The following is a 24,481-nucleotide window of genomic DNA, read 5'->3' as shown; positions in this document are numbered from 1 at the left end:
AAGAGTAATTAGTCTTCCTTCTCATTTTTCATTTGTTTTAACTTCTCTTCCAAATAGAGTTTTGAGGATGGAATGATATCATTACTATCATCCAATCCAAGATATGTGAGTTGTCTCTAGCCTCCAACTGTATAAAAATACATGCCTCCATAGTAAGTAAATATGTAACTCGTAACTACGTTGACCTTACATATAACTTCTATTTAGTCTTAAAAAGTTCTCATGGGAACTGAAAACTCACAATCAAATAAATAAGGACAAGGTAGTAGATTCTAACATTGCCAAATTTTTGAAAAATAATCAGTCCTCATTTCTAAAGATAACAATCATTACTTATATGGTTCAGAGTGTCAAAGATAAAGTGTTTTTTTGTTTTCTTTTTGTTTTTTTTTTAGGCAAGGTAACTCTTGGTTGACCTCACAGATTGCAAGGACCTTGTCAGCTTACAATCCCTTATTTTATTTTATTTTTTGTTTTATGCCTACAGCACCTGGTCTTCCTAGGTGGTCTCCCATCCAAGCACTAACCAGGCCTGACTCTGCTTAGCTTCTGAGATCAGATGGGATCGGGCTTGTTCAGGGTGGCATGGCCATAGACAAAGATAAAGTTTTTGAATGTTACTCAGATTGGGTCTTTAAACAGTTTTATTAACTGAAACTTTGAATAAACATCATGCCTTCATTAACCGTATTTCAATTAGGCTTTTTCAAATTTAGGAAAAAAAGCCCAATCTGAAAATAATGAGGTGATAGGCATTTACACTGGTTTCAAGGAAAATATTGTACATATCATACAACTTCCATAATTTCTTCCAAGTGTGCTTTACTAGAAAAAAATGGTTACTTTTTTATTATATAACTAAAAAAAAAAAAAGTATGCTTTATTCATGAAATGGTTACTAAAAAAAAGTAAAATAGAAAAGTTCCTGAATTTAGCTTTCCTGCTTCATATTTACATAAAATTCTATCTTATTGTGATGATCGTAAATCTAAGAATCACATACACATTCGTATAGTCACTTATACAACAATAAGTAAAAATTTAAACTCTACAGAAAGCATATGCTTTATTATCCTACGCATACCATGTTACCTGACACATAGGTTTTTATAAAAAGTGATCTGGTATCTGGAAAACCCTATGGAATTTGGGAAATTAGAGAGGCCTAGTATGAATCTTGACTTCACCAATTATTGGCTCCATGACATGGGCATGATACCTAGTCTCTCTACCCTCCCCCTACCCCCTTATTTGTAAAAATGGAGTAAATTTTATAAACTTGCAGGGTCATATGAAGATTTGAGTTACCCTACATAATCAGTCTAGCAAAGGTCCTCAATAAATGGTAGCCACTATTGTTATTAGTAATATATGTGAACGTCATTTTTGTAGATTGTGGGGAGACCTGTACTGCGGCAACTCCCCTCTTCCTTCAGAGCACATGGATGGCCACAGGGGAGCAGTATATATGAAGAGGGAGACCACCCACATCCACTGGGCTCCCTCAAGATGTTTACTGGACTGAAAGAATGGTGTAGTGGAAAGACTGGTGGTGGCGGAGTCAAAGAGGGCTCCCTTTGCCCCCTGCAGCACAGACAAGACTGCATCACTGAAATGCGCCTGCCTTTGTGCACTCTGAAGACGAGTGACTTTATTTCTTCAATAAACCAATACTTACTCTGAATGATCTCTAATGTCCCCGCTACCTTGCTCTCACACTCAGTCTATACTGAAAAGGTTGTCTGTAAAGTTTCAATTAAAACATTAATTACACAGTGAAAGTTTGCCACAATAAAAAATGTATATACTCACACAACATGAACAGTTTATTAATGATAATATACATTTCACCTTATTTTTTTTAACTTTTTAAAAATTAAGTTTATTGGGGTAACATTGGTTAATACAATTATATAATTTTCAGGTATACATTATAATTTGACATCTGTATATTCTATTGTGTGTTTACCACCCAAAGTCCAGTTTCCTTCAGCTACCATATATTTGATCCCCTTTACTCACTTCACCCTCCCCCTGCCCCTCTATATTTGACCCCCTTTACTCCACCTACCTCCCTCTTCACCTTATATTTTATATTGCATTTTTATGACTTTTCAATTTTTGTTTCTTGTTAATTCATCTTTTGTCTTCAAACTGTTATAATCCTGATAGTTTTTTTTTTAGTTAGTTTTCTGAACACAATACTTAAAAGCCAAATTACCAATTCAAAGCCAGATATCTGACAACACCATCATTAAAGATTATACTTTTTCTACAAACACTTAATCAACAAACTCTCAACAAGCAACATTTATAAACAAAGTATTGGTCTTGGTACTAAGGACATAGAGGCGAATAACTCAATTCTGCTCTTGTGGAGCACCGTCTGGTAAGAAATACAGGCAAATCACCATATAGTTGGAGAAAGGCTGTGAAAGGATAAGCACCCAACCTAGTCTGGAATGCCAAAAAAGAAAGTGACATGTGAGTTGAGAGTTGAAGAATGAGTAAGGGTTAGTCAGCCTGTCCAACAGCATAAAGACATGAAACTCTTGCTAAAATCACCATTAGACTAACAGTCCTCACATTAGCACAGCATTCAGTGAATGAATGAAAGAATTTGTGAGACGAGTTGGCCAAGTAATAGTCACTTTAGCCATGTTTGTCCCTTGATAATATAAATACTTTAAATAATATAAACATTTTTAATACTTTATTGTCATTTGATGTCCACTGTGTACAAAACATCCTAGTAGGAGTCAAAGAGAATCATAAAAAGAAGAAAAAGTATAATATCTGTCCTCAAGAAAGATGCATTAGTTCAATAAATATTTAGTGTGCTTTGTGTTTTTTCCACATGCCTGGCACTGTGCAAGTTGCAGAGAGAAAAAATAATATATACTATTTATTAAAGAGGAGAAACAGAACCATAACAATTTCAGCATTACTAAGTCTTAGTTTTGAGGCCTTCTTAACTTTACCCTATAAATTCACAAATATCTTCTTTTATTTTTACCCTATAAATTCACAAATGTCTTCTTAACATTCTCTAAGCCTTGAAAACTATTAAAAAACAAACTATGTATGTTCCAAAAGACTAAAGCACTAAAAATAAGTGTTGTATTCAACATTAGAGTAAAAGAAAGAAATTAGAATTCCAGTTCCTACACTGCAGTCCCTCTCCTAATCTTCCCATGTTGGCTCAGGTCAAAACAGCCCACCTATTCTCTTCCATATATGCCACAGCATTCACAAAGTCAAGACTGCCGCACCATTCCTAATGCCTACGTTGCCCTTGTTGCTCCCCGCTCCCTCATCAGTTTATGTGCATAAAAAAAGTCACACCGGGTTCTTTTCCATATTTGTTACTTCTCCTTTCTCTTCATTTATGGAACACTTCGTGCTATATCCCTCCACGACTACTTAATGACTTATCACTGACACGTAAGAAAGAGCTTGAGCCTCATAGCATGTACCTCTATCATAATCTACGACTCAAAGTTCCACAAAAGTTCTAATTTCAAGATCATGAAATATTATACCACACCAATCCTGCAGAGTTTTCAATGTCATACAACTGTGAGAATAATTGGTTTAACTTTTAATCCATATATGATTTTCTTCTGCAAATAGATTATGACCTTCTTGTAAGCAAAAACTAGTAGTTTTTAATATCCCACAGTGTTTCATGCAATATTAGAAACATATCAAATGCTCAAAATATTTGTGAATTATTTATTTTATTGCAAGGAAGACAACAAAAAATGATAATAAATGATAAAAAATGATAATAAAATGACTTTTATTTTGGGGCATCTGAACATATTTATTGGCCTGGAAGAGTTTTACACTAAGACCTTCTTCTTATGTTTAAGATTAGGCAACTTTGACAATTGCATTAATTTTTAAATTATCAGCCAATCCATCAATCAGCAGCTTTTCCTAAACATCCACTAATGTTACTATCCAGTTTTCTAGGTATTATTTACTTTAATAAATTACGGCTAGGATAACATAAACATTGCATTCCCTAATATTCTGAAAAACATAAACTTACCAGGTATTAATATAAGAGCCTCAAAATTTTAATTATACAATCAATAAATATAAAATACTTACCTATGAATTCATATAAATATGCTATAATATAAATCACCATAATTCCTAAGACCTTAGTTAATTTTAGCTAAATATAAAATATTTATAGAATATTTTAAAGTCAAGCTAGTTCCCAAAGTTTACATAACGAATTCATTCTATGGTGGATTTGTTTCTACCTGATGCTGTGTGAGAGGTTATTCACAAATAAATACTCAGCAAAATAGCTTCTAAGACATACCTTAAATTACTTAGAAACTTGAAAAAGAACAAAAAAAGGCAGCAATTTGCCAGTAAGCTCCCGTATGATCTTTGATATCTTTAAACCAAAGGAATTTCTATACTTTCACCATTCCCAAATTTTAGAACCTTTAGAAAACCTTTGCCCCCAAATGCCATAAAAATATTATCATTTTCTGTATATGCCATTGTGTTAAAAAAAAAAGGGGGGGAGGGGCTGGAAAGTACTACTATATCCTAATACTATGATAGAATTAAAAAATATTATAAGTAATTACATTAGAAAATATAATGTGAAAATAAAACTATTTGCCTCTCACATTATTGAAGCCAGTATCAGCTAGCATGTTTTATAGTACAATATCCAGAAACCATTTTTAAAAAATGGGACATATTGGCTCATAGAACTGATAAGCTTGATTTAGCACCAAGAACCCAGGTTTTCTGTGGCTCAGCTCTGTATTTCACCTGGACTCTCACAGTGGTTTCCCAGCAACTACCAGTGCTCCCTTGGTAGTCCCAAAATGTCCACAGCATCCCCAAATCTCATATCAATCCTCACATGACCTCCCACCTCCCTTCACTGCTTATTCAGGTAACCCATCCTGATCACTTGTAGTTCCAAAGCTATGTGTACATGTACACGTGTGTGTATATATACATAAAAATATATGTGTGTGTGTATGTGTGTGTGTGTGTGTGTGTAGTCTAATATGTGGGTTCAGTTAAAATAATTTTGGAGGTCAAGACCAGTATTTATTTTTAATTAAATGTAATAGAGTTTAAAATACCAAAGGTATCACATATAATAACAATATTGTTTCTATAAAATTTTTGTTTCATTGTGTATGTGTATGTGTGAGTATATATGTACTATATCAAATATAAAATGATTTCTTACTACATGCCTTGCAGCTCCTCCCAAGGGCTGAATGAGCAATATGAGCAAGTCATCAAAGGCATGAAATAGCATGATAAAATTGTAAGTTACTGAAACTAACTAGAGCAAGATAGGAAGTGAATGGGGCTGATCTGTTGAGAGCCAGAGGACAGGGTAGAAACCTCGAGGGAAGCAGCAAGGTTTGGAAGGGACACAAAGAAGATGGGAATGTGGTGACTGAGGGCCCAACTAGACTGGAGACCCCAAATGTGTGGCAGGCCACGTAGGAATAACTGAAGCAGGGGGTTGGTTTGAAAACAGGGAGGTTCAATGCCAGAGGTGCTAACAAGAAACTGCTAACATAAAACATGGTGCCACGGACAGAGAAAGAAGCAAAGCAGTGTGTTCAGAAAGAAAGGAAGCAAGAGATCAAGGTCTCAAAAAACAATGTAAAGGGTAATGATGTGAGGATAGATGGTTTAGGACTCTAGGGGATAGGGCAGTTCTAGATAATGACAAGGTTTGGGGCAAGTCCTGGTTGGCTTAAAAGAAGTAGACAACAAGAACTTAGAAGTAAGTTTGGATGGTTGTGCTAGTAGATATTTGGATAACCCATTATGGTGGCAAAAGTTGGGGTGCAATGGAAGAGCATGAGCCAAGTACAAAGCCCTCAATAGTCAGAAAATCAATAAGCATGCTAAAATGAGACACATAAAGAAATCCTATAAAAATAAGAATCTTTAGGACAAGGATTCTTCAGAACACTGAACCAAACTGGAGAGTTTGGAAGGGAAGAAAATGTGTGTGAAAGGTAGTCTCAACTGTGGTATATCAGGAAGTCCTGAAGAAAAACTTTTGGAGAGAGGCAGAGAGATAAAAGGAACACTGACCAACCATCTGAAAGATGATGATCTCCCAACAGGAAACAGTCAACCTTTAAGTTTCTCTGTCCTGCTTTTCCAGGACTTTTGTTGTGCCTCACTTCTTCCAAAGAGGCAGAGAAAAATAACAGCATTTGGGCTAGTAGTAGTATAAAATTAAGTCACAATTTTTGCAGCTACTCAATACAGTTGTATTATTCAAAGAAATATTTCATCCTCCACTTGCACAGTCTTCTCTAGTTTAGAAATGTCTTATCTTGCTATTGAATTTCATAAGGTTAAATTTCCCCATATGTGCACATGGGTTCTGTATCATCCATGTTGTGAGGCTCTGTCACATTATTGTATTGAAGCCATTCTGGCCCTCATGTTATATATATCAGCACTTACTCACTTTCTCCTTCTTCCTCTCTCTCTTTCATTTCATGATTTTAATAGCAAAAACTAGAAACGTAATTTTTCTTCCCTTGCCTACAGCACAAATATTGCCCGTGGGTGTACACACACGTAGACACACACACTCACACACACACATTTCCAAGCACTGTTTTTGCAACTATCACAAAATAACTAAATTTGAGATTGAATAGCAGTCTAATTTATTGTTTTATCATCAAAATTTCTACTTGCTCATGAGTATTAATAGAATCTGTTTAGATGTTTTAGATAGGAATTCTTAATAATAATTGGCATCAAATTCCTTAACTGTATTATTTGCTCCCCCCTGTGGCAATCTGACGGCAAAAAAGAAAAAAAGGATCCTTAAGAACAGAATCACAATTCGTAACTCATTCATGAGTGACATAACAATGGTATGTGTCTTGCTAGAAAAAGGCTATCGATAGAAACTGTCACAACATTCTTTTCTTTCCATGTAATCTGCATAATGTATGACCCGGAAACCTACTGGGCTAAGGGCTAATATTTGGCAATGGGCTAAGGCAGAAATTTAGTATCTGAAAATATTTAATGATGAACTAAAAGGAAAGTTTTACTTTAAGGAATATTTATTGAGTGCTTACTCTGTGACAAGCATCGTGTTCTGTGCTTTACAAGATTTGCGATATTTAATCCTCACGAACTGTCATAATAATCTTGTGTAGTGAATGCTATTAGTTAAGAGGAGACAAGTGAGGCTTAGAAAGATTAAATAGTTTGCTATTAGGCATTTAATGACTAAATAATGAAATAAAGAAGAAAAGACCTCTCCTGAAATAGAAAGAGAAATACAAAGTCCATCAAATACCATATTCAAACTAAGTTTATATTATGTCTATTAACAGGACATTTGAAATCAAAGTAACAAAAAGTTGGCCTAGCTAAATCCAAAATGGTGGCTAATTTTATAAAATACTTTAAATTACAGAAGTAATCTATTTTAAAGTAATAAAATTTCATAGTAGAATGTCAAACTAGAATCACTGAAAATCTTGTTTAGTGCAATATGAATCCAGTTTATTTTTTCAGGCTTTATTCTTGAGATCTTAAAAATAAATGTAAACATCAAAAAGGTGTTTTTAAATGATCTATTGATATCATTTTTCTTTCCTTTGCTTTTCTAGGCCTAGCTAGATTGAATATTGAGCTGTCTAAAATAGTACAATAGTAGTATTTCTCTACTACTGACATTGCCAGGAAAAATAAGGAACCCCAAGCAAAGTGACCCTCAGCAGTGCTCCTCTAAAGGATGCCAAGTGATGTTCCTGTCGATGCATTTGGTCACCTGCCCTCGCACACAGAAAGTCTAAGAATTCTCCTAGCCTTTGGCACTCATTGTAGACAAAATGGCTTCTGGATTGCCATTTTTGCTCAAGATAAGGCCATTTCCCTTCTTGGAAAGCTGGATGTCATGCATGAGAAGTATAGGAGTTTGGAGTTCCTAAGCCCTCTCAAGATTAAGAGCAAGCTTCAGTGAGTAAGGAGAGAACATCAGAGAGGCATAAGTGGCACCACCATGCGTGGGCCCCCATCTGTCAGCTCCTTCAGAAACTGGACAGGAAAAATCTGCTTGACTGGTGAGTGAGGAGCCTGCCTGTAAAGCAGTCAAAGGCAACAGGGGATACGTTTGGCTTTACTGCAAAGTAAAATTGGTTCAAAGTCTATCTGAAGCTGGACGGGAAGTTTGCTTACTTACCTACAGTGCTAAAAGCAAACAGTCAGAGTCTCGGGAATAAGCCATATATGGAAACAGCAGGGCAAAATACGTGAGTAAGAAGAATCAACAGAGAGCAGTCAGAAAGGATGCAAACACCACAAAAGATTCATTTGGACAAAATCTGCTTTCATCATCTGTATGTGAGAAATAGCTTAATGGTGAAATATTTCCAAACATTAGCAAGTCTATGGTTATATGAAACTTTATCCTCTAGTTGTTAACTTTCACACACACGCATGAGTCAATAAGAAAACTCCCTCATCATAAACCTGCCATTCCTAGACAACACTCTTAATCTCTGCCATGTGTGGTTAATGCCATAGATCTCATTCTATTAACAATATGAATTCAAATCAAATCATTCGATGGTGAAAGGAGAGCAGGGGCAAGCTGTAAGCCTGAAATACAATGCACTCAGTTTGAGGAAAGTGCATTTTCACAGAAGATGAAGTTCATAAAATAAGCACTATGTCAATAATGTGCCAGGACATGTCTATTAAGAGATACTTGTGAAAAAAAGATCTATGTTTATAGTAGATATTGCTTCAATGCTAATGGCCTGTCTGAGACTCTGTCATGATTTTTGTTCATAATAGCTTATCAGTGAATGATGCAAGTACTCAAGGAGACTTTTATGATGCCTGTGGTTGGTCCGAGTCTCAGCCTAAACAAGATCACAGTGAATTAGAGACTGAACATTTTCAGTGTGGGCTGAAGCTGATGTCACAGTAGTACACACCCTGATATTAAGCTTCCCAAAGCATATCCATCATCTTGATCCATTTTTTTTCCTTTTTTAGCTACCCCAGCTCATTAACAGATCAGAAGCAACACATCTGTCCACAGAAATCACAAAATCTTGTCAAAAAAAAAAAAAAATCTTTGTCTAAGGAGCCCAAGGTTCTCTCCTAACAGATCAGTAAACATTAGCTTTCTGCTTCATGCTTATCGCAGAACACAGCATAATACTGACTCTGCCAATTAGCCGCTAGTGTTTTATATGCCTTCCAGGGTATGCGCGTCAAGAAGTTTAAGATCTGAGATAACTATCTTAAGAATATACAGTGTTCAGACATCACTGTATATCGAATGCGAAGAAAAGACAGTAGAGTTTAGACTAGAGGCAAGGGTGTTCTCTTTAAAAAGAAGTGAATTCAAATTCACATGTCCCTGCTCCACCTCTAACCAAGCTCGTGTTATATATTAGCTGTCTTGGACCTCATTTTTCTCACTGGAAGAATAGGGAGAATAATGCCTCGCAGGGTTGTCATGAAGCTGAAGTGAGACTGTGTATGTGAAAGGGCTTTGAAATGTAAAGTTTCTACCTAAACGGAGGGTGATAGAGACATGTAGGGTATTCTTTTCAGGTACCCAGACAGAGCTCTAACAAGTTTTCTTATTAAACTGATCACACAAAATTGCATTGTGCGTTCTAATGTCAAATTAAACAATGCACTAGTTCACTTTTACTTCAAATCTGGTGGTATGCTTTTCTTCATAAATGGCATAAGCTCCAACCTAGAAGGTAAGACATCTTCTCAAAAAGCCTTAACCATGTGTCCAGCTTTTACTATATGATTCCCATAAGCATAGTTCTTTAAAAATTCACAGCTAGAAAAATATTTCATAAACTCTTTGGACAATTTGAACTTAAGACTGTACTGGCTATCAGTTCCCATTTAACTTGAAAACTAACTTGTCACTGTAATGGTACCACAGTTCATATTATGTAATGAAATAAAATAAAAATGTTAAACCAAATATATGTAGAGTGTAAAATGTCTGTGGCATTACGTTAAAAGGACACCATCTTGATTTCTGAGACATAATCTAAAGAAAACATCATCAACATGAGCAACGATAAATTTTTAGGTGTTTCTTTAATATTTACATACAATATTCTTACCTAAGGATCAGTGGTACAGGCTTTTCATTGAAGAAAGGGCTATTTGGAAACCTCTTTACCTCCTGAAAAATGGAATACAAACTATAAAGTTGAATTGAAGGGAGCAGATGTTATCATGCGACTAAAGCTGGGTATAGAATTTTCTTTTTATATATCCTGAAAATTATGATTAAAAGAGAAATACATTGTCGTATTTCTTTCACACAGATGACATGTGAGGAACATAAGAGACATAAGACAAAAAAGTTTCCTTTGTTAAATATCTCTATCAATTCTAAGCATCTATTCTAAAAATCAAAGAAGTAGGATTTGATTTTCTCTGCATTCTCACAGAGTTTTAACACTAAAATCTCTGCAAAGATAAAAGGTGTTATAAAGTCAAACTCTGATGGGCTTTTAAAGTCAAAGCTGAGTTGTACTTAGTCTTAAAGGCAAGGAAGAGCCACTAAAGAACAGAAGAAATGGGTAAATTTAAAATCCTAATACATCATGTAAAAGTATTTTCATAAAGATGATCTCCTTGGACTGAAAAATAACTATGAACAGGAAGAACATTCGGGGCTCAGAGGATGTCTTCCTTGCGCTCACATGGCAGGTGAATGGCAGGTACAGAACTCACATCTTCAGCCTTCTAGCCAGTCCTCTGGGCTCTATCTAATGTTTTTTAAAAATGTTCTAGGGAGCCCTGAAGTTGTGAGAAAGGGCTGCAGGCTGTTTGGCAGGAGGTGGGAGCACATTTCAAAGGATGAATGATGGGGCCTGGCTTAGTTTGTCGCTGCCTCCCCAGCCCCCAGCAGAATCTCTAGGGACACATTCATGTACATTTCACTCCAATCCTTTCAAAATATTTATCTTTTGAAATAAACTTACTCTCATTCTTTGAAATAAATTATCTAGTTTCAATTCTCCCTTTCTCTTAAGCCTATCGACTTGGCTTCCTCAAATCACACATTTGAAGGAATGGTTATCTCCACTCTTTTTCATTCCCACTCATTATCATTTAGGTATCACCAAGAAGACTCTTCCCATTTAGGTTGATAAAACAAGGGTTGTAAAGACTCCTAGTCGCTAAATCGTAATAAATTTGAGTCGCTAATCTGTCAGGAAAAGTATTAGAGGCACGTCTAGCATCTATGTTCTCCAGCACCATCTCAGGTCAATGCGAGCAGACTAGAGACAACACAGGATTCTAATTAAACTAATAAAATAAGTAAGACAAGTAGTAAATTGCAGGAAATATTTTTTTCTCATTCCTCTAACCCTCAACTCCATCTACGAGCAAGTAAACGAACAGGCAAACATAAAACACAGACCACATGAAAATATTATTAACTACTTTCTGACAAATACCTTTGCATCAGAAAATATCCTAAGAAAATCAGAGAGCTAATTATAAGGCAGAAAAAGGATGAAGAAAATTAATGTAATTTAGATAATAAACATCCGTGCTTCATTCCCACCTCTGAATTCTCTGTGAGTGCACCCTCTCTTTAACCTTTCATCTTAAGCAAATATAAGGCAATGTAAGCCAAGCCAGGGTTCCTGAAGTCTTTAGGATAATATTTATCACTATTTCTCAAAAAGCTTTCTGGCACATCATTTTTTTGGTGAAATTCATTCACATAATTGAATTTGACACATGCTAGAAACATCGGAAGCCTACTCCCAAGACACCATAATGGCAAATGGCTTACTGTCCAGATGCCCTTATACGGCCAGACATCCTATAAATCTGACAGTTCAGTGTATGCATTGCGTATGGGTCTTGGCTCGGAGTCACATTCCTCCAGTATGTTTCCCTGGGAGCTTTGATTTCCGCTTTGAGGGCTGGCACAGACTCCTACTTGCTCTTATAAGAAAATGTCTACAACTCAAAGTTGAAAATGTGCAAGATTCCTTCTTTAAGTACACAAACACTCTTAAGTCTGGCCACTTTCCTGTAGTCCTGCCAGGTTTTCTCTATGTCTGATATCTGATCAAGTAACTTTTTTTAGGGGGGAAAAAACAACAAAAAACATAAGAGAAGGAATGTAGTACATCCAAAGGTGAACATCTCACAAGCCTTAACCAAAGGATCTGCACAAATGATGTCCATGTAGACACACACATACCTTATATAGCTCTGTAAACAGGGCTCAATGGCCAGCTTAGTGAATTCCTCATTTTACCAGGAAAAAAAAAAATGCTCTCTAAAAAGCATTTGCCAGATAAACACTTGCTTACAAGACAAAATTAGTGCATCTTAACAGTTTTGCACACAAATTCAAAGACCTTTTTTCTCCCAATGCTGACCTGCTGTCAATCAAAAGGGCTGGGATAAGTCAGAGTTGGATGAAGTTATAAGAAGCCACTATTTCCACTTTACCACCCAGGTACACACAAACATTTGCTGAGTCATTTATAATAGTGCAAGAATTCAGATCTCTATGGCATGACTTAGGGACGAAGTGTCAGCCCTTCCCTTTGAATTTCCTGGCACTTGATGGCCCATATCACAATATAAACATACTTTTGAATCTATGAATGTCTCTGGTGTTTCTCTCTCTCTCTCTCTCTCTCTCTCTCTCTCTCGCTGTTACCGTACTAATAATAATCTTATTATAAACTCTTCAAGAGTTTTGATCATACACCTTATAATGCACAGGATATTTTTCTATTCTGAGATTCTGTGTTCCATGTATTTCAATATGTTGATTTTCTCTTAGCCAATATTAAAACCATCCATTTGGAGCTAACTATGGCCTTTTAAGACTTCGAGGGACCATGTGAATTTTATAGTAAAACCAAATTCTTTTTATAGTATGTCTTGGTATTTTTTAACAATACAGCAGAATGGTAATATATTTGTTATGTTTGTGGAGAAACAGGAAATCAAGAAAGATTGAAAAGAATAAAGTATCGATTCCTTGAGAATTTTAATCTAATTAGCCATCATTAAACCCTATGAAATAAAACATTCTCATTATTATCATGATTTTTATAAACAGAAACTTGGGAATAGGACTCCTACATGTGACTTCCTTAAGATTTGTGAATGGCAGTTCCAAGAACACAACCCAAGTCACCAAATGTAACCCAGTCTAGCAATTTATCCCTTCCATGAATGAAAGTCTTCACTCTGTTGCACATGAAGTAGTGGATGGTGGCTCTCAGACTCTCCAGAAGATTAAAAAATTCCCAGTCATTCACCCTGCAAGCTAAGAGCGCTCACCACTGAGCCCACATCACCTTAGGTGAGGCTGGAGCTTCAGATCCCTACCCTTCCCCATTTACCACACCTTTCCAACCATTAGTGGTAGATGTAATTGAGGGTTTAGGTCTTGAAAGATTTTACTGTGGCTTCCCACATATTTTGGACTTTTAGAATCATCCACAAGGGAAGAAATAGTTGGGGGCTAAGTTGCCTTTAATACACATGTGGCTATTAACATAACTTGGAATGTTCCTTCTTTAAAAAGGAACTGTTAGGCCTCTTCTCTTTGAGAAATGCTTGGAAAGAACATTAAATAACGATGATGAAACCCCTTCCTGAGCTTTGGAGGCCCCCTTTGCTGGCCATTCACACTGTTGACATGCAACTACACTGTACAACATGTGGACTGCTTAACAAGGTAATTGTGCACAGATGATGTGGTCTATGCTGAAGTTGGAGTGGTTATTTTTTTTTTTCTTGACTATCTTTCAACAGAATAAATTGAAACTTTAAAAAAAAAATGTGGCCAGTTTAAACAGGCTGTTTTCAATTTATAAATCTACAGTGTTGTTTCTAAAAGCTTGTCTTTGCATTAGAAAGAGATATGTTTATCTTAAAACAATACAATGAAGCATCAACAACTGAAATGAATCTACTCATTGGTAACACCACCGCCAAACAATGCGGCATTACAACAGGAAAAACTGGCATGGCCCTGGAATCACTTTCTTTACATAAAATGGTACCCGGTGTTATTAACAAAAAAAGCAACTAAACTAGATTCTAAATGAAAACGCAGTCCATTAACTGAGTCCTTAGTGAAGCTAAATAGCAATTTTAAGAAACTGAGCTATGCTTAGACTTTGTTGGCCATCTTTAACATCAGCATATAAGCAGAGAGAATAACACTTGTTCCTTCCTTGACCTGATCTCACTCTATTAGGCTGCATGATCCTTGGGTAATAAGTCACAATCACTATTCATAGATGTGTGGAGAGTCACTAAAATATATTATTCACTGACACTTAGTTTATAACCACATATAATGGGGTACACTGTTCCTGTTATATAAACAGATTTTTTACTGCAAGACGAACCAAGTATAATCCACATTTGAAGATCATAGGTTTGAGTGTAAGAAAAATCACTCATTTCTCAAAGATTCACAACAGTGTTTTCAACACCCCAAGTAAACCCCAAGCTTTTTGCTGGCCCCCCTCCTAATTCCCCTCTCTTCCCACTCCTGTGTTCTCATCCCAAGATGGAGAGCCTCTATCTACTCAACACACAGTCATCCGCTCTCACAGAACAATAAGACCATTTTTCTGGAAATATTGATGCCCACTCATCTCCTTTCCCTTCCTATACCACCAAAAATAAAACTATTAAATGTGTTAAGAGAAATCAAAGCAAGAGTGCTGAAAATCTCCCCCAGAAAACTGTTTATACACTCAGACTTCTGGTTTTGTTCTTTCCCTTGTGGCAATGGGCATCCAAACTGTTAACTCCATAGGCTAAAGATCAAATTCCTACATCTTCCGTATGGAATTCAGGGGTTTGCAGGTAGGCTTCTTGGGGTTTCGGATTAAAAGCAACTAACTCTTCTGCTCTCTGAAGAGTTTCAAAGGCAGACAGCCTCTAAAATTAAAATCCTTACAAAAATAATAAAAGGAAACCCTTTCGAATTTTTTAGGAATCCCTGCTGTTAGTCTCTTTAGCTACCTACATCCTAAGAAGGATGTATGCCAGTGGGTAGAACAGCCACAGCTATTAGAAACAGAAGTGAGTGGTATAAAAAAATAATAATTATTGCCGATGTGTTTTTAAGGATATAAATCAGGAGTGGTGAGAAGAGGCAAGGAGAAAAAAATCCTGTTTGGTGCTGGAAATACTGAGCCTTTTTTTTTTTTTTGGTGAGCTGGAGTGTGCCAGCTTTTTCAGACGGGAGGAATGCTGAGTGTCAAGGGGTCAGGATCAATCCGGTGTGAGTTGATGAGGCAGGAAGGTGGGGAGGAATGCGAGGAATGTCCCTGTTTGTGTAGGACTCCATTCAGCTCATTGGCGAGCCGGGACCGCCCGGAGCGTATAAAAGCCTCGGGCCGCCCGCCCCAGCCTCACACAACAACTCTTCCCCGCTGAGAGGAGGCAGCCAGTGCAACTCCAACCACAGGCGACCGACCGCCTCCAGCCCGACGGCAGCCGCCCCGGCCGACAGCTCCAGAAACGACAATCCGGCGCTTGCAGGCCCCCACCTCCGGCCCGAGCCCGCGTCCCACTGTCCCGCCGACCGCGCCGCACCCACCCCGCCGCCGCAGCCGCCGCAGCCGCATACTCCGACCCTGCGCCCGCAGCGCCCCGACCATGTCCGCCGCCGGCCTGGGTCCCGTCCGCTTCGCCTTCGTGCTCCTGTTCGCCCTCTGCAGCCGGGTAAGCGCCTGGAGACCCCCGCGGCGGCTGGCGCGGATGGGGAGGGATTCGGCGGGGAAGGGGAGGGCCCGGCGGCGCGAGGGCCGTGCGCCCGGCTGACCGCCCCCTTCTCTCCGCAGCCCGCCTCGGGCCAGGACTGCAGCGGCCAGTGTCAGTGCTCGGCCCCGGCGCCGCGCTGCCCCGCCGGCGTCAGCCTGGTGCTGGACGGCTGCGGCTGCTGCCGAGTGTGCGCCAAGCAACTGGGCGAGCTGTGCACTGAGCGCGACCCCTGCGACCCGCACAAAGGCCTCTTCTGCGACTTTGGCTCCCCGGCCAACCGCAAGATCGGCGTATGCACCGGTAAGATCTGCAGCCCGCGTCCGGGCCCTCTACCCCTTTCTGCCGCCACCGCTGGCCCAGGTGCCAGGGACACTTAGTGACCGGCCACCTCCTTCACGCCCACCTTCCCGCCAGAAAATAAGCCAATAAGCCGCTTGAGTCGAGTCCCTTCTCTGGCTGTTTCTAGCCTGCCCCCTGGAGCCCTGCTTCCAACTCGCAAGCCTGACTCCTGGCATCCTTTTTTCCCTTCCTCTCCTTCAGCCAAAGATGGTGCCCCCTGCGTCTTTGGAGGGACGGTGTACCGAAGCGGAGAGTCCTTCCAGAGCAGCTGCAAATACCAGTGCACTTGCCTGGACGGGGCGGTGGGCTGCGTGCCCCTGTGCAGCATGGACGTTCGCCTGCCCAGCCCTGACTGCCCCTTCCCGCGGAGGGTCAAGCTGCCTGGGAAATGCTGTGAGGAGTGGGTGTGCGACGAGCCCAAGGACCACACCGTGGTTGGCCCTGCCCTAGCCGGTGAGTTGAAACTTCCTCTAAGTCAGGGTTACAGTTCTCCCCGCCCCCCAGCAGCTGAGTCCTAACTTTGCCAAGGGAGGAGGAAGTGCCTTATCCTGGCATCTAACCTTGTGTTTGTGCGCTCTGCTCTCCCAGCTTACCGACTGGAAGACACGTTTGGCCCAGACCCAACTATGATTCGAGCCAACTGCCTGGTCCAGACCACAGAGTGGAGTGCCTGTTCCAAGACCTGTGGGATGGGCATCTCCACCCGGGTTACCAACGACAACGCCTTCTGCAGGCTGGAGAAGCAGAGCCGCCTCTGCATGGTCAGGCCTTGCGAAGCTGACCTGGAAGAGAACATTAAGGTACATGTTCTGTTCCTATTAACTTATTTGAATGGAATGATAGTGGATAGGACCAAAGTCAGGGCTCCTACCACTCTTGTTATTATAGGCCTATTATCTCCAAAAATATCTAACCATTTTTGCTGTTTTGCTGGAATGAGATGTTGTGTAATAGGAACCACCAGCTTTCCACTAGAAATTCTCCACAGTGTTAATTAATTCAAGACATCCCAAGAGAGGCTATGTCTATTTTTGGAAAACTGGCAAATGAGACTCAAACTTCCTCTCCTTAAAATATAAACATAAGTCAGACAACATAAGCTTAGAACCCACAGAGGTTGAAGAAAGCCACTCCCCTTGTAGTCATTGATTTTTCTCTTCTCCTTGTCTTCCTTAGAAGGGCAAAAAGTGCATCCGTACCCCCAAAATCTCCAAGCCTGTCAAATTTGAGCTTTCTGGCTGCACCAGCGTGAAGACCTACCGGGCTAAGTTCTGCGGAGTATGCACAGATGGACGCTGCTGCACCCCCCACAGAACCACCACCCTTCCTGTGGAGTTCAAGTGTCCTGACGGTGAGGTCATGAAGAGGAGCATGATGTTCATCAAGACCTGTGCCTGCCATTACAACTGTCCTGGAGACAATGACATCTTTGAGTCACTCTACTACAGGAAGATGTATGGAGACATGGCATAAAGCCAAAGAGAGTGAGAGACATTGACTCATTCGGCTGTAACTTGAATTGATTCACATCTCATTTTTGTGTAAACATGATTTCAGTAGCACAAGTTATTTAAATCAGTTTTTCTAACTGGGGAAAAGAAAAATTCCCTTCAAATTCAAAATATTGTGCCATGTGACATTCAAATAGTCTATCAACCCCAGACACTGGTTTGAAGAAAGTAAGACTTGACAGTGGGACTACATTAGCGCATAGCACCAGAATGTATACTAAGGTGTGGCTTTAGGAGCAGTGGGGAGACAGCACCCATAGAAAGTCTTGAAATCTTAAAGTAGTAATGTGCCCGCTATTTGGAGTTTTATTGAGAAGGAAAATTTTAGCACGCTCATGGACCTGCCTGTAGCTCTAGCAGCAGCTAGGATGTGCGTTCTCCAACCATCATGAGGCTGAGTCACGTTCTTCTTTAAGTCAGAACAGATTCAGCTCTGACATTCTGATTCAAACGGCAGTGTTCAGGAATCAGAATCCTGTCTATTAGACTGGACAGCTTGTGGCAAGCTAATTTGCCTGTAACAAGCCAGATTTTTTTATTGATATTGTAAATATTGTGTGTATATATATATATATTTGTACAGTTATCTAAGTTAATTTAAAGTTGTTTGTGCCTTTTTGTTTATGTGTTTAATGCTTTGACATTTCAAATGTTAGCCTCAATTCTGAACACCATAGGTAGGACGTAAAGCTTGTCTGATAATTCAAAGCATGAAATGGATATTCAAATGGAAATTCTGCTCAGAGTGACAGTCCATCAGAACGGATTGTTTGTGGAAGGTGAGGCAGTGATGCTTTTGGAAGTCTGATTTGTAGATCAAAGATGTGGTAGCCTCACTTTTAACGAACAAATGGCCTTTATTAAAAAGGAATGACTCTATATAGCTGATCAGTTTTTCCACCTGGAAGCATTTGTTTCTACTTTGACTATGACTGTTTTTTGGACAGTTTATTTGTTGAGAGTGTGACCAAAAGTTACATGTTTGCACCTTTCTAGTTGAAAATAAAGTATATATTTTTTCTATAAACAGTTTGGTTATTCATTTATTTTCTAAATATTTCTGAGTTTCCTCACATATAAATGAAAAGTTTTGTTTGTCCTAAAACACCTATAACTTTCTAAATATATATAATAATAAATTGGGTAATTACTTCAATAGAATTTTTGCATAAATATTTCACACTAAATCAACTGTAATAATAAATTGGATAATTACTTCAACAGAATTTTTACATAAATATTTCGCACAATCGACTAACAAACTTGCAGGAATATATACTATATTGAGCACACAGGCATTTTTTATGTTCACAGTACTTTATAACCACAATCAATTCTCTACTTCAGTCTCCAGAAGCCCCTATGGTATTATTCTTGGTCCTGTTTACATTAATACCTTTTTGGCAATAGTAGGCACTTAATTTTCAGTCTTTCACATCACAAATTAGTCTGTGCTTGAAAATAGAAAACAAACCGTTTTTGGATTTGTACATTCTACTGTAGATATATTTCTGAACTTTAATATCCTACTCTTAAATCTGAAAAGTGTAGAATTAAATTGGCATTTAAATGGAGCAATTTAATGACTTATTTTGTATAATTCTTTTTTCACTTGCCATGATAACCAATCACAATTTGATGATGGCAGAAGTAGAAAAGGGAGAGTACATAAATCTTCCATCCATTAACATTAACAGAAATTTGTCTTAAAAGCACTTCTTCCATTTCCCTAAGTTTTTGGCTTTTTCAGATCTCAGGATCGATAGATTACCAAGTGGTTTGTAAATGACAAAATTAAATTGTTCAAGAAGCCTAGTGTGGAAATAGTATTAGACCTATCCAGACCTCTACTGAAAAGTGACCTGAAGTAAGCAGCAAACAAAAGAAATATTCCGAGCGCAACTAAAAGCACAATTTTTTTCCATATCAGAATAGCTGTAGTTTCTAGGGGGGAAAAAATAGCTGCAGACAGACTAACCTATCACAGAGTAATTGGCAATGTTGTAATGGCAGTGTCACTGCAAGAGACAAAAATATATCCAAAAATAAAGACTAGTTCTACAAACAGTGCTCATGCCACAAACCAAAGAGAAAACTTCCCATGTTCAAAATGTGAAAAGTATTTCTAGTTAAAACATTGGACTTTTAGGATACGCCCACATACATATATAGCAAAGCTCTCAGCAGCTACATCTCACTTCTCCAAATAAACCCACATGCTCATACATGCACACAAACACATGCAGAGTGTACTGGTTTAGTTCACTTTTCCTTTCTGTCAATTGACTCCTACTGCAAAGATGAAGGGCTGTGGTAAATGAGCCTGACTGTTTTAAAAGGAATTTGAGAATTCTGAGAAGGTAGAAGTAGTAATAGAAGCATAGAGTTTTGATTTTTCAAATCTCCTCATAAAAACAGAGTAACTAGATTGCAAACTGAAAACCCCATGACCCATATTTATTTAAAAAAAAAAAAGTGACAAAGCATTCCTTGAACCTCAAAACATGAGTGGGGAAAATTATCAACCCCCACGAGACCTGCACTATATCAGTACACGTCTGGGAAAAAACGAAGGAACGTACCAGGGTATCTGATGCTTCTGAGAACAGGAAAGCTCTAAAATAGCCAACAGTAAAATACAGAAGGCCAATGTGAGAAGAGCTACGGAACTTGGTAGGGGTTTTGCCCACTCCAACAAAATGTACAGACTAACACTCTTTCCCAGGAGAGGACTCTCCACTTTTGGGAGCAGAATCAAATTTGAGCAGGTCAGAGACAACAAAGACATTGAGAGAGAAGGTCCAGAAAAAAATGAGGAGAGGAACAGAGGTTCAAAATCTCAGGAAGCAAACTGCCATATTTTTAATAATGCATAAAAACAACCAAAGATGAGCTCTGTAAAGTTAGAGAAGTTATCTAAACCAAGCCTCTGTCTTGAATGAAGTTCAGGAAAACTAATTTCACACAAAAAATAAGAAAACAAATATCAAAGCCAAACTCCATACAAAGTTATCATTAAAAAAGGGAGGGGCAGAATAACATCCCTAATGATAGTAAAAGCATGTCAGAAATACAGGCCCAGAAAGCAAGTCAAAACTATAACCTACTACTTCAAAAGAATATTAAGAAAATGACATTAGATATAAATGATGAAAAGGAAATAACTAATGACAAAATAGCAACATAAATCAGAATTAGTAAAACTTAGAAATATGGTAATAAAACTCAAGAAGGAATTAGAAATAAAATAAATATATCAAACAAAAAGAAACACAGAGTGAATAAATACAATATATAATTCCTTAGGAAGAATAGATGATGAGAAGGTGAAAAAATTATAAATAAAAAAAGAATAAAAATGTTTCAAGAAAAAGTAATAAGTATTGTATGTAAGCAAAGAAGTTCCAATATATAGATAGCAGGAGTTCCTGAGAAACAAATGAAACAAATAAAAAAAAAAAACCTAAAAACTATAAATCAAGATAACTTTATTGAAATAAAAAGTGATTTGAATGCACATATTGAAAGAGCATTCCATGTATCTGATAAAATTGACCAACACCAAGACATATTCTACTAAAAGTGCTGACATATAAAGAAAAAGGAAAAGTCATCAGGACATCTAGGCAGAAAGAACAAGAGCCTTATAAGTAAAAGAAAGTTAACTCATCATCAGCTTTTTGACAGCAACATTTTACACTAGAAAAATTGGAATGACATATTTAAGATACCAGAGGAAAGAAAATGTGAGCCAAAGAATTTTTATTCTCCAAACCTGACACTCAAAAATAAAAGATACAAACTATAAAAAACATACAAGAACTCAGGGCATATTGTTCCTGTGAGCCCTTCCTGAAGAACCTACTAGAAAAGAAGTTCAAACAACAAAGTATCTAAGACACATTAACATAAGGACTGGTGGTAAGCATTTAATAATATAGCTTAACTTTCAAACTACAACTAAATGAAGGTTAAAGAGAAGAAAGTATAGTAAGCAGTGGCTCTATGTTCTGATAGTATATAATGCAACCATAAAAGGTGGGAGAGAGAACAGAAATAGCATGACTGCCCCTCAAATATTTAACTGCTTTTCTTGGTGGTGATAGTATTATTAGTACTGTTATTCTGAGACTGTCAGATGTGTAATAGGTGATAAAGCAAATGAGCCATTATGAATATTCTAATTCTAACCCTAGTGTTGGTGAGTACTGAGATTCTTCATGAGGAAGTCAGAAAATACAGGTGCAATACAAAAGTGGTTAAGTAAAACTCTGTAGTCTTGAATTTGAATTAAATTTCAGCATAAACTTATGATGCACTTTATCTTTAAAACACACACACTCACTTTTTCCCTATATCTTCTCACTGAAAAGGCTTAGATACAATGTCAACTCAAGAGCAATGAGCATCCGAAGGCCCAGATTGCACTCTTAAAATATTACTACTAAATTGAAATATTTCCACTAAAAGAAGCTAGAGCTTTTTGGATAATTACTGATTCCAAGTCGGGAACAAGAAATATGTAAGAAAATATATTTATACTTGAAATATATTTTCATATTATATAATAATACAATTAAGAAGGACCATTAAGATCATATCAAAAGGATTCAGAAGGCAAATTGAAGATATTTCTATTAAAGTGAGGCAATTTGAGCTTCAATAAGGACAAGAATAAAAATTTCAGTGCATTAAGCATATCAAGTATCTTTAAATTCATTAGTTCGTAATAATAGTTAAAGAAAAAAACTGATTGGTCTCCTGAGAATGGTAGGGAAATTTTTCATTACACACAAAATGTAATCTTTCTATGATGACTTTAGTATCATATTTTTGGTGCTCTGCACATCTCACAATGCCTCAGAATAGATTGGCCCAATTTGTAGAAACTCCAGACATAAGCCAGAGATGACTTTTAAAAGAAATAAATCTCTTAGTAAGTAGTGTTTATCTTATGATGGTTAGTTTAAAGTAATTCTTATTCTTGTCTTATAATTTTCTGTATTTTTCCATATATTCTGAAATGAACATATACTATTTTATAATCAAAAAAGATATTTGAAATAAATCTCGTATCTCCTCATTAAAAAATAGCAAGGAATATGTTAGAGTTTTTCATGATTTCAGATTTAGATAAACAATTCACAATACATAAATCAATGAATGGCTAGCTATTTGAGCCACTGTTTCTTAATGATCTGTGTGCCTGGAAGCATGTACAACACACATATAGCTTCTAGAGAATTTCCATATTCATGTACATTCAATATATCCTCTTACTTCATTTTCCCATGCCATAAATAAAATCATGGAAGAAAAGAAGTTTATAATAACTATTCTTTACTTCGTGAATCATACTGATTATATATAGACTGTTGCTAAAACTAAGAGTAAACAAAATAAAATATACTCTTAAAATACCAAGTCAGATTCCAGTTCTAAACAAAGGATCTAAAGCAATAAACATGAAGGCCTATCTCCTATATTGTATGTTTAAAAGATAGTTGAAGATGAGTTGGTAAAAAATGTAGAATGTTATTGATTAACTAGAATTTTTATCTCAAGAATATAAAGCATGTTAAGACTTGTTTAGGTCAACAAATTATAACGTAATTTTTTTTCAGCACAATTAACATGTGTAATTTAGAGAAATACAACTTTAGAAAACCGTATGACAGTATTTACCAAAGCCAAACCTATAGCTACCTGTGACGCAGCAAACTTTTACTCCTAGGTTTAGATCCAAGAGAAATAAACAGAAGACAAAGTGGTTTCATCCACCCAAAAACTTAAAACAACCCAAATGTATATCAACAGGAGAATAAATTAAATGTAGAATATTTGTGTGATGGAATAAAAATTGCTGATATTATGCCAAATGAAAGAAGCCAGACACATGAATGCATATACATCATATTATTTCATCTATGTGACACTGAATAGGTGAAACTAATCAACGGTGGTAGAATTTAGAATAGTAGTTACTTTGAAGGTGGAGGAATGAGAAAAAGGCATACATTTATTGTATGTGTGTTACATATCAATTAAAAAGTTTTAAAATTAAATAAATGGATTTAAGCACTTTTTTAAAAAGAATTTTGCCAGAATATTAAAAGGGAGTAATGAAGTAATTTTTTTCCATCTTTACAGTCCTAGATTTTCCAAATTTTTAACAAAGAATAGTTATTACTTTATAATCAGAAAAAGTTTACTTATTTGTAATAAGTAAATGATTTGTAATCATTTCCTGAAAGAAAACACATAGTACATATAACAAGTTTCATTGAAGATAAAACTACTACAGTGCCATAGGAGAATGAGAATTCAATGGGAGTATGAAAAGAGTTCTTGGACCCAATTCCAGTGTGTGTGTGTTTATGTGTGTGTGTGTGTGCACGTGCGCATGCACACGCAGTCTTCTCCACACTGACAAGCAATTCTCAGTCTCTAACAGGATGTCTGCAAATTTAACTTATTTATGACACTATCTACCAAGAGGTAGAATCAGAATCCACAGGTAAAGGGCTCAGTTTCACAAGACCACCCTCCACTTCGGATACCACTTATAAGTCCAGACTGTTAACTGTACTTCTGACTGACTGGCTATCAATCAGAGGTTCCCACAATCCTCTTTTTAGGTTTAATTTATTTGCTATAACAATTCACAGAATTCAAAAAGAACCATTTACTCACTAGATTCTCAATTTCTTATAAAAGGATATAACTCAAGAACAAGCAGATGAATGAGATACATAGAGCAAGGTATGGGGAAGAGGAATAGAGACTTTGAGCCCTCTCCAGGTGTGCCACTC

At 37.3% G+C, this 24,481-nt stretch overlaps 1 protein-coding gene and 1 pseudogene across 1 annotated transcript; one reads left to right on the top strand and one right to left on the bottom strand.

Annotated features, from left to right (window-relative positions):
- Window positions 1-478: 478 nt before the first annotated feature.
- On the bottom strand, window positions 479-597 carry LOC120592350 (uncharacterized; annotated as a pseudogene).
- A 15,026-nt stretch (window positions 598-15,623) lies between these two features.
- Window positions 15,624-18,696, top strand: CCN2 (cellular communication network factor 2). The gene is made up of 5 exons (XM_039849908.1): window positions 15,624-15,780; window positions 15,900-16,119; window positions 16,360-16,611; window positions 16,747-16,958; window positions 17,335-18,696. The coding sequence occupies exons 1-5, from the start codon at window positions 15,715-15,717 to the stop codon at window positions 17,629-17,631; spliced, it is 1,047 nt and encodes a 348-aa protein (XP_039705842.1). The 5' UTR covers window positions 15,624-15,714; the 3' UTR covers window positions 17,632-18,696.
- The last annotated feature ends 5,785 nt before the right edge of the window (window positions 18,697-24,481 follow it).

Source organism: Pteropus medius, unplaced genomic scaffold (assembly GCF_902729225.1).
Source record: "Pteropus medius unplaced genomic scaffold, Ma_sr-lr_union100, whole genome shotgun sequence".
NCBI lineage: Eukaryota > Metazoa > Chordata > Mammalia > Chiroptera > Pteropodidae > Pteropus > Pteropus medius.
This window is presented reverse-complemented; position numbering and strand designations above follow the sequence as displayed.

Coding starts and splice junctions, on each gene's coding strand:
- CCN2 (XM_039849908.1), top strand. CDS start 15,715: ATGTCCGCCGCCGGCCTGGGTCCCGTCCGCTTCGCCTTCGTGCTCCTG. Junction 16,612..16,746: donor GGTTGGCCCTGCCCTAGCCG/GTGAGTTGAAAC, acceptor CTGCTCTCCCAG/CTTACCGACTGGAAGACACG. Junction 16,959..17,334: donor ACCTGGAAGAGAACATTAAG/GTACATGTTCTG, acceptor TGTCTTCCTTAG/AAGGGCAAAAAGTGCATCCG.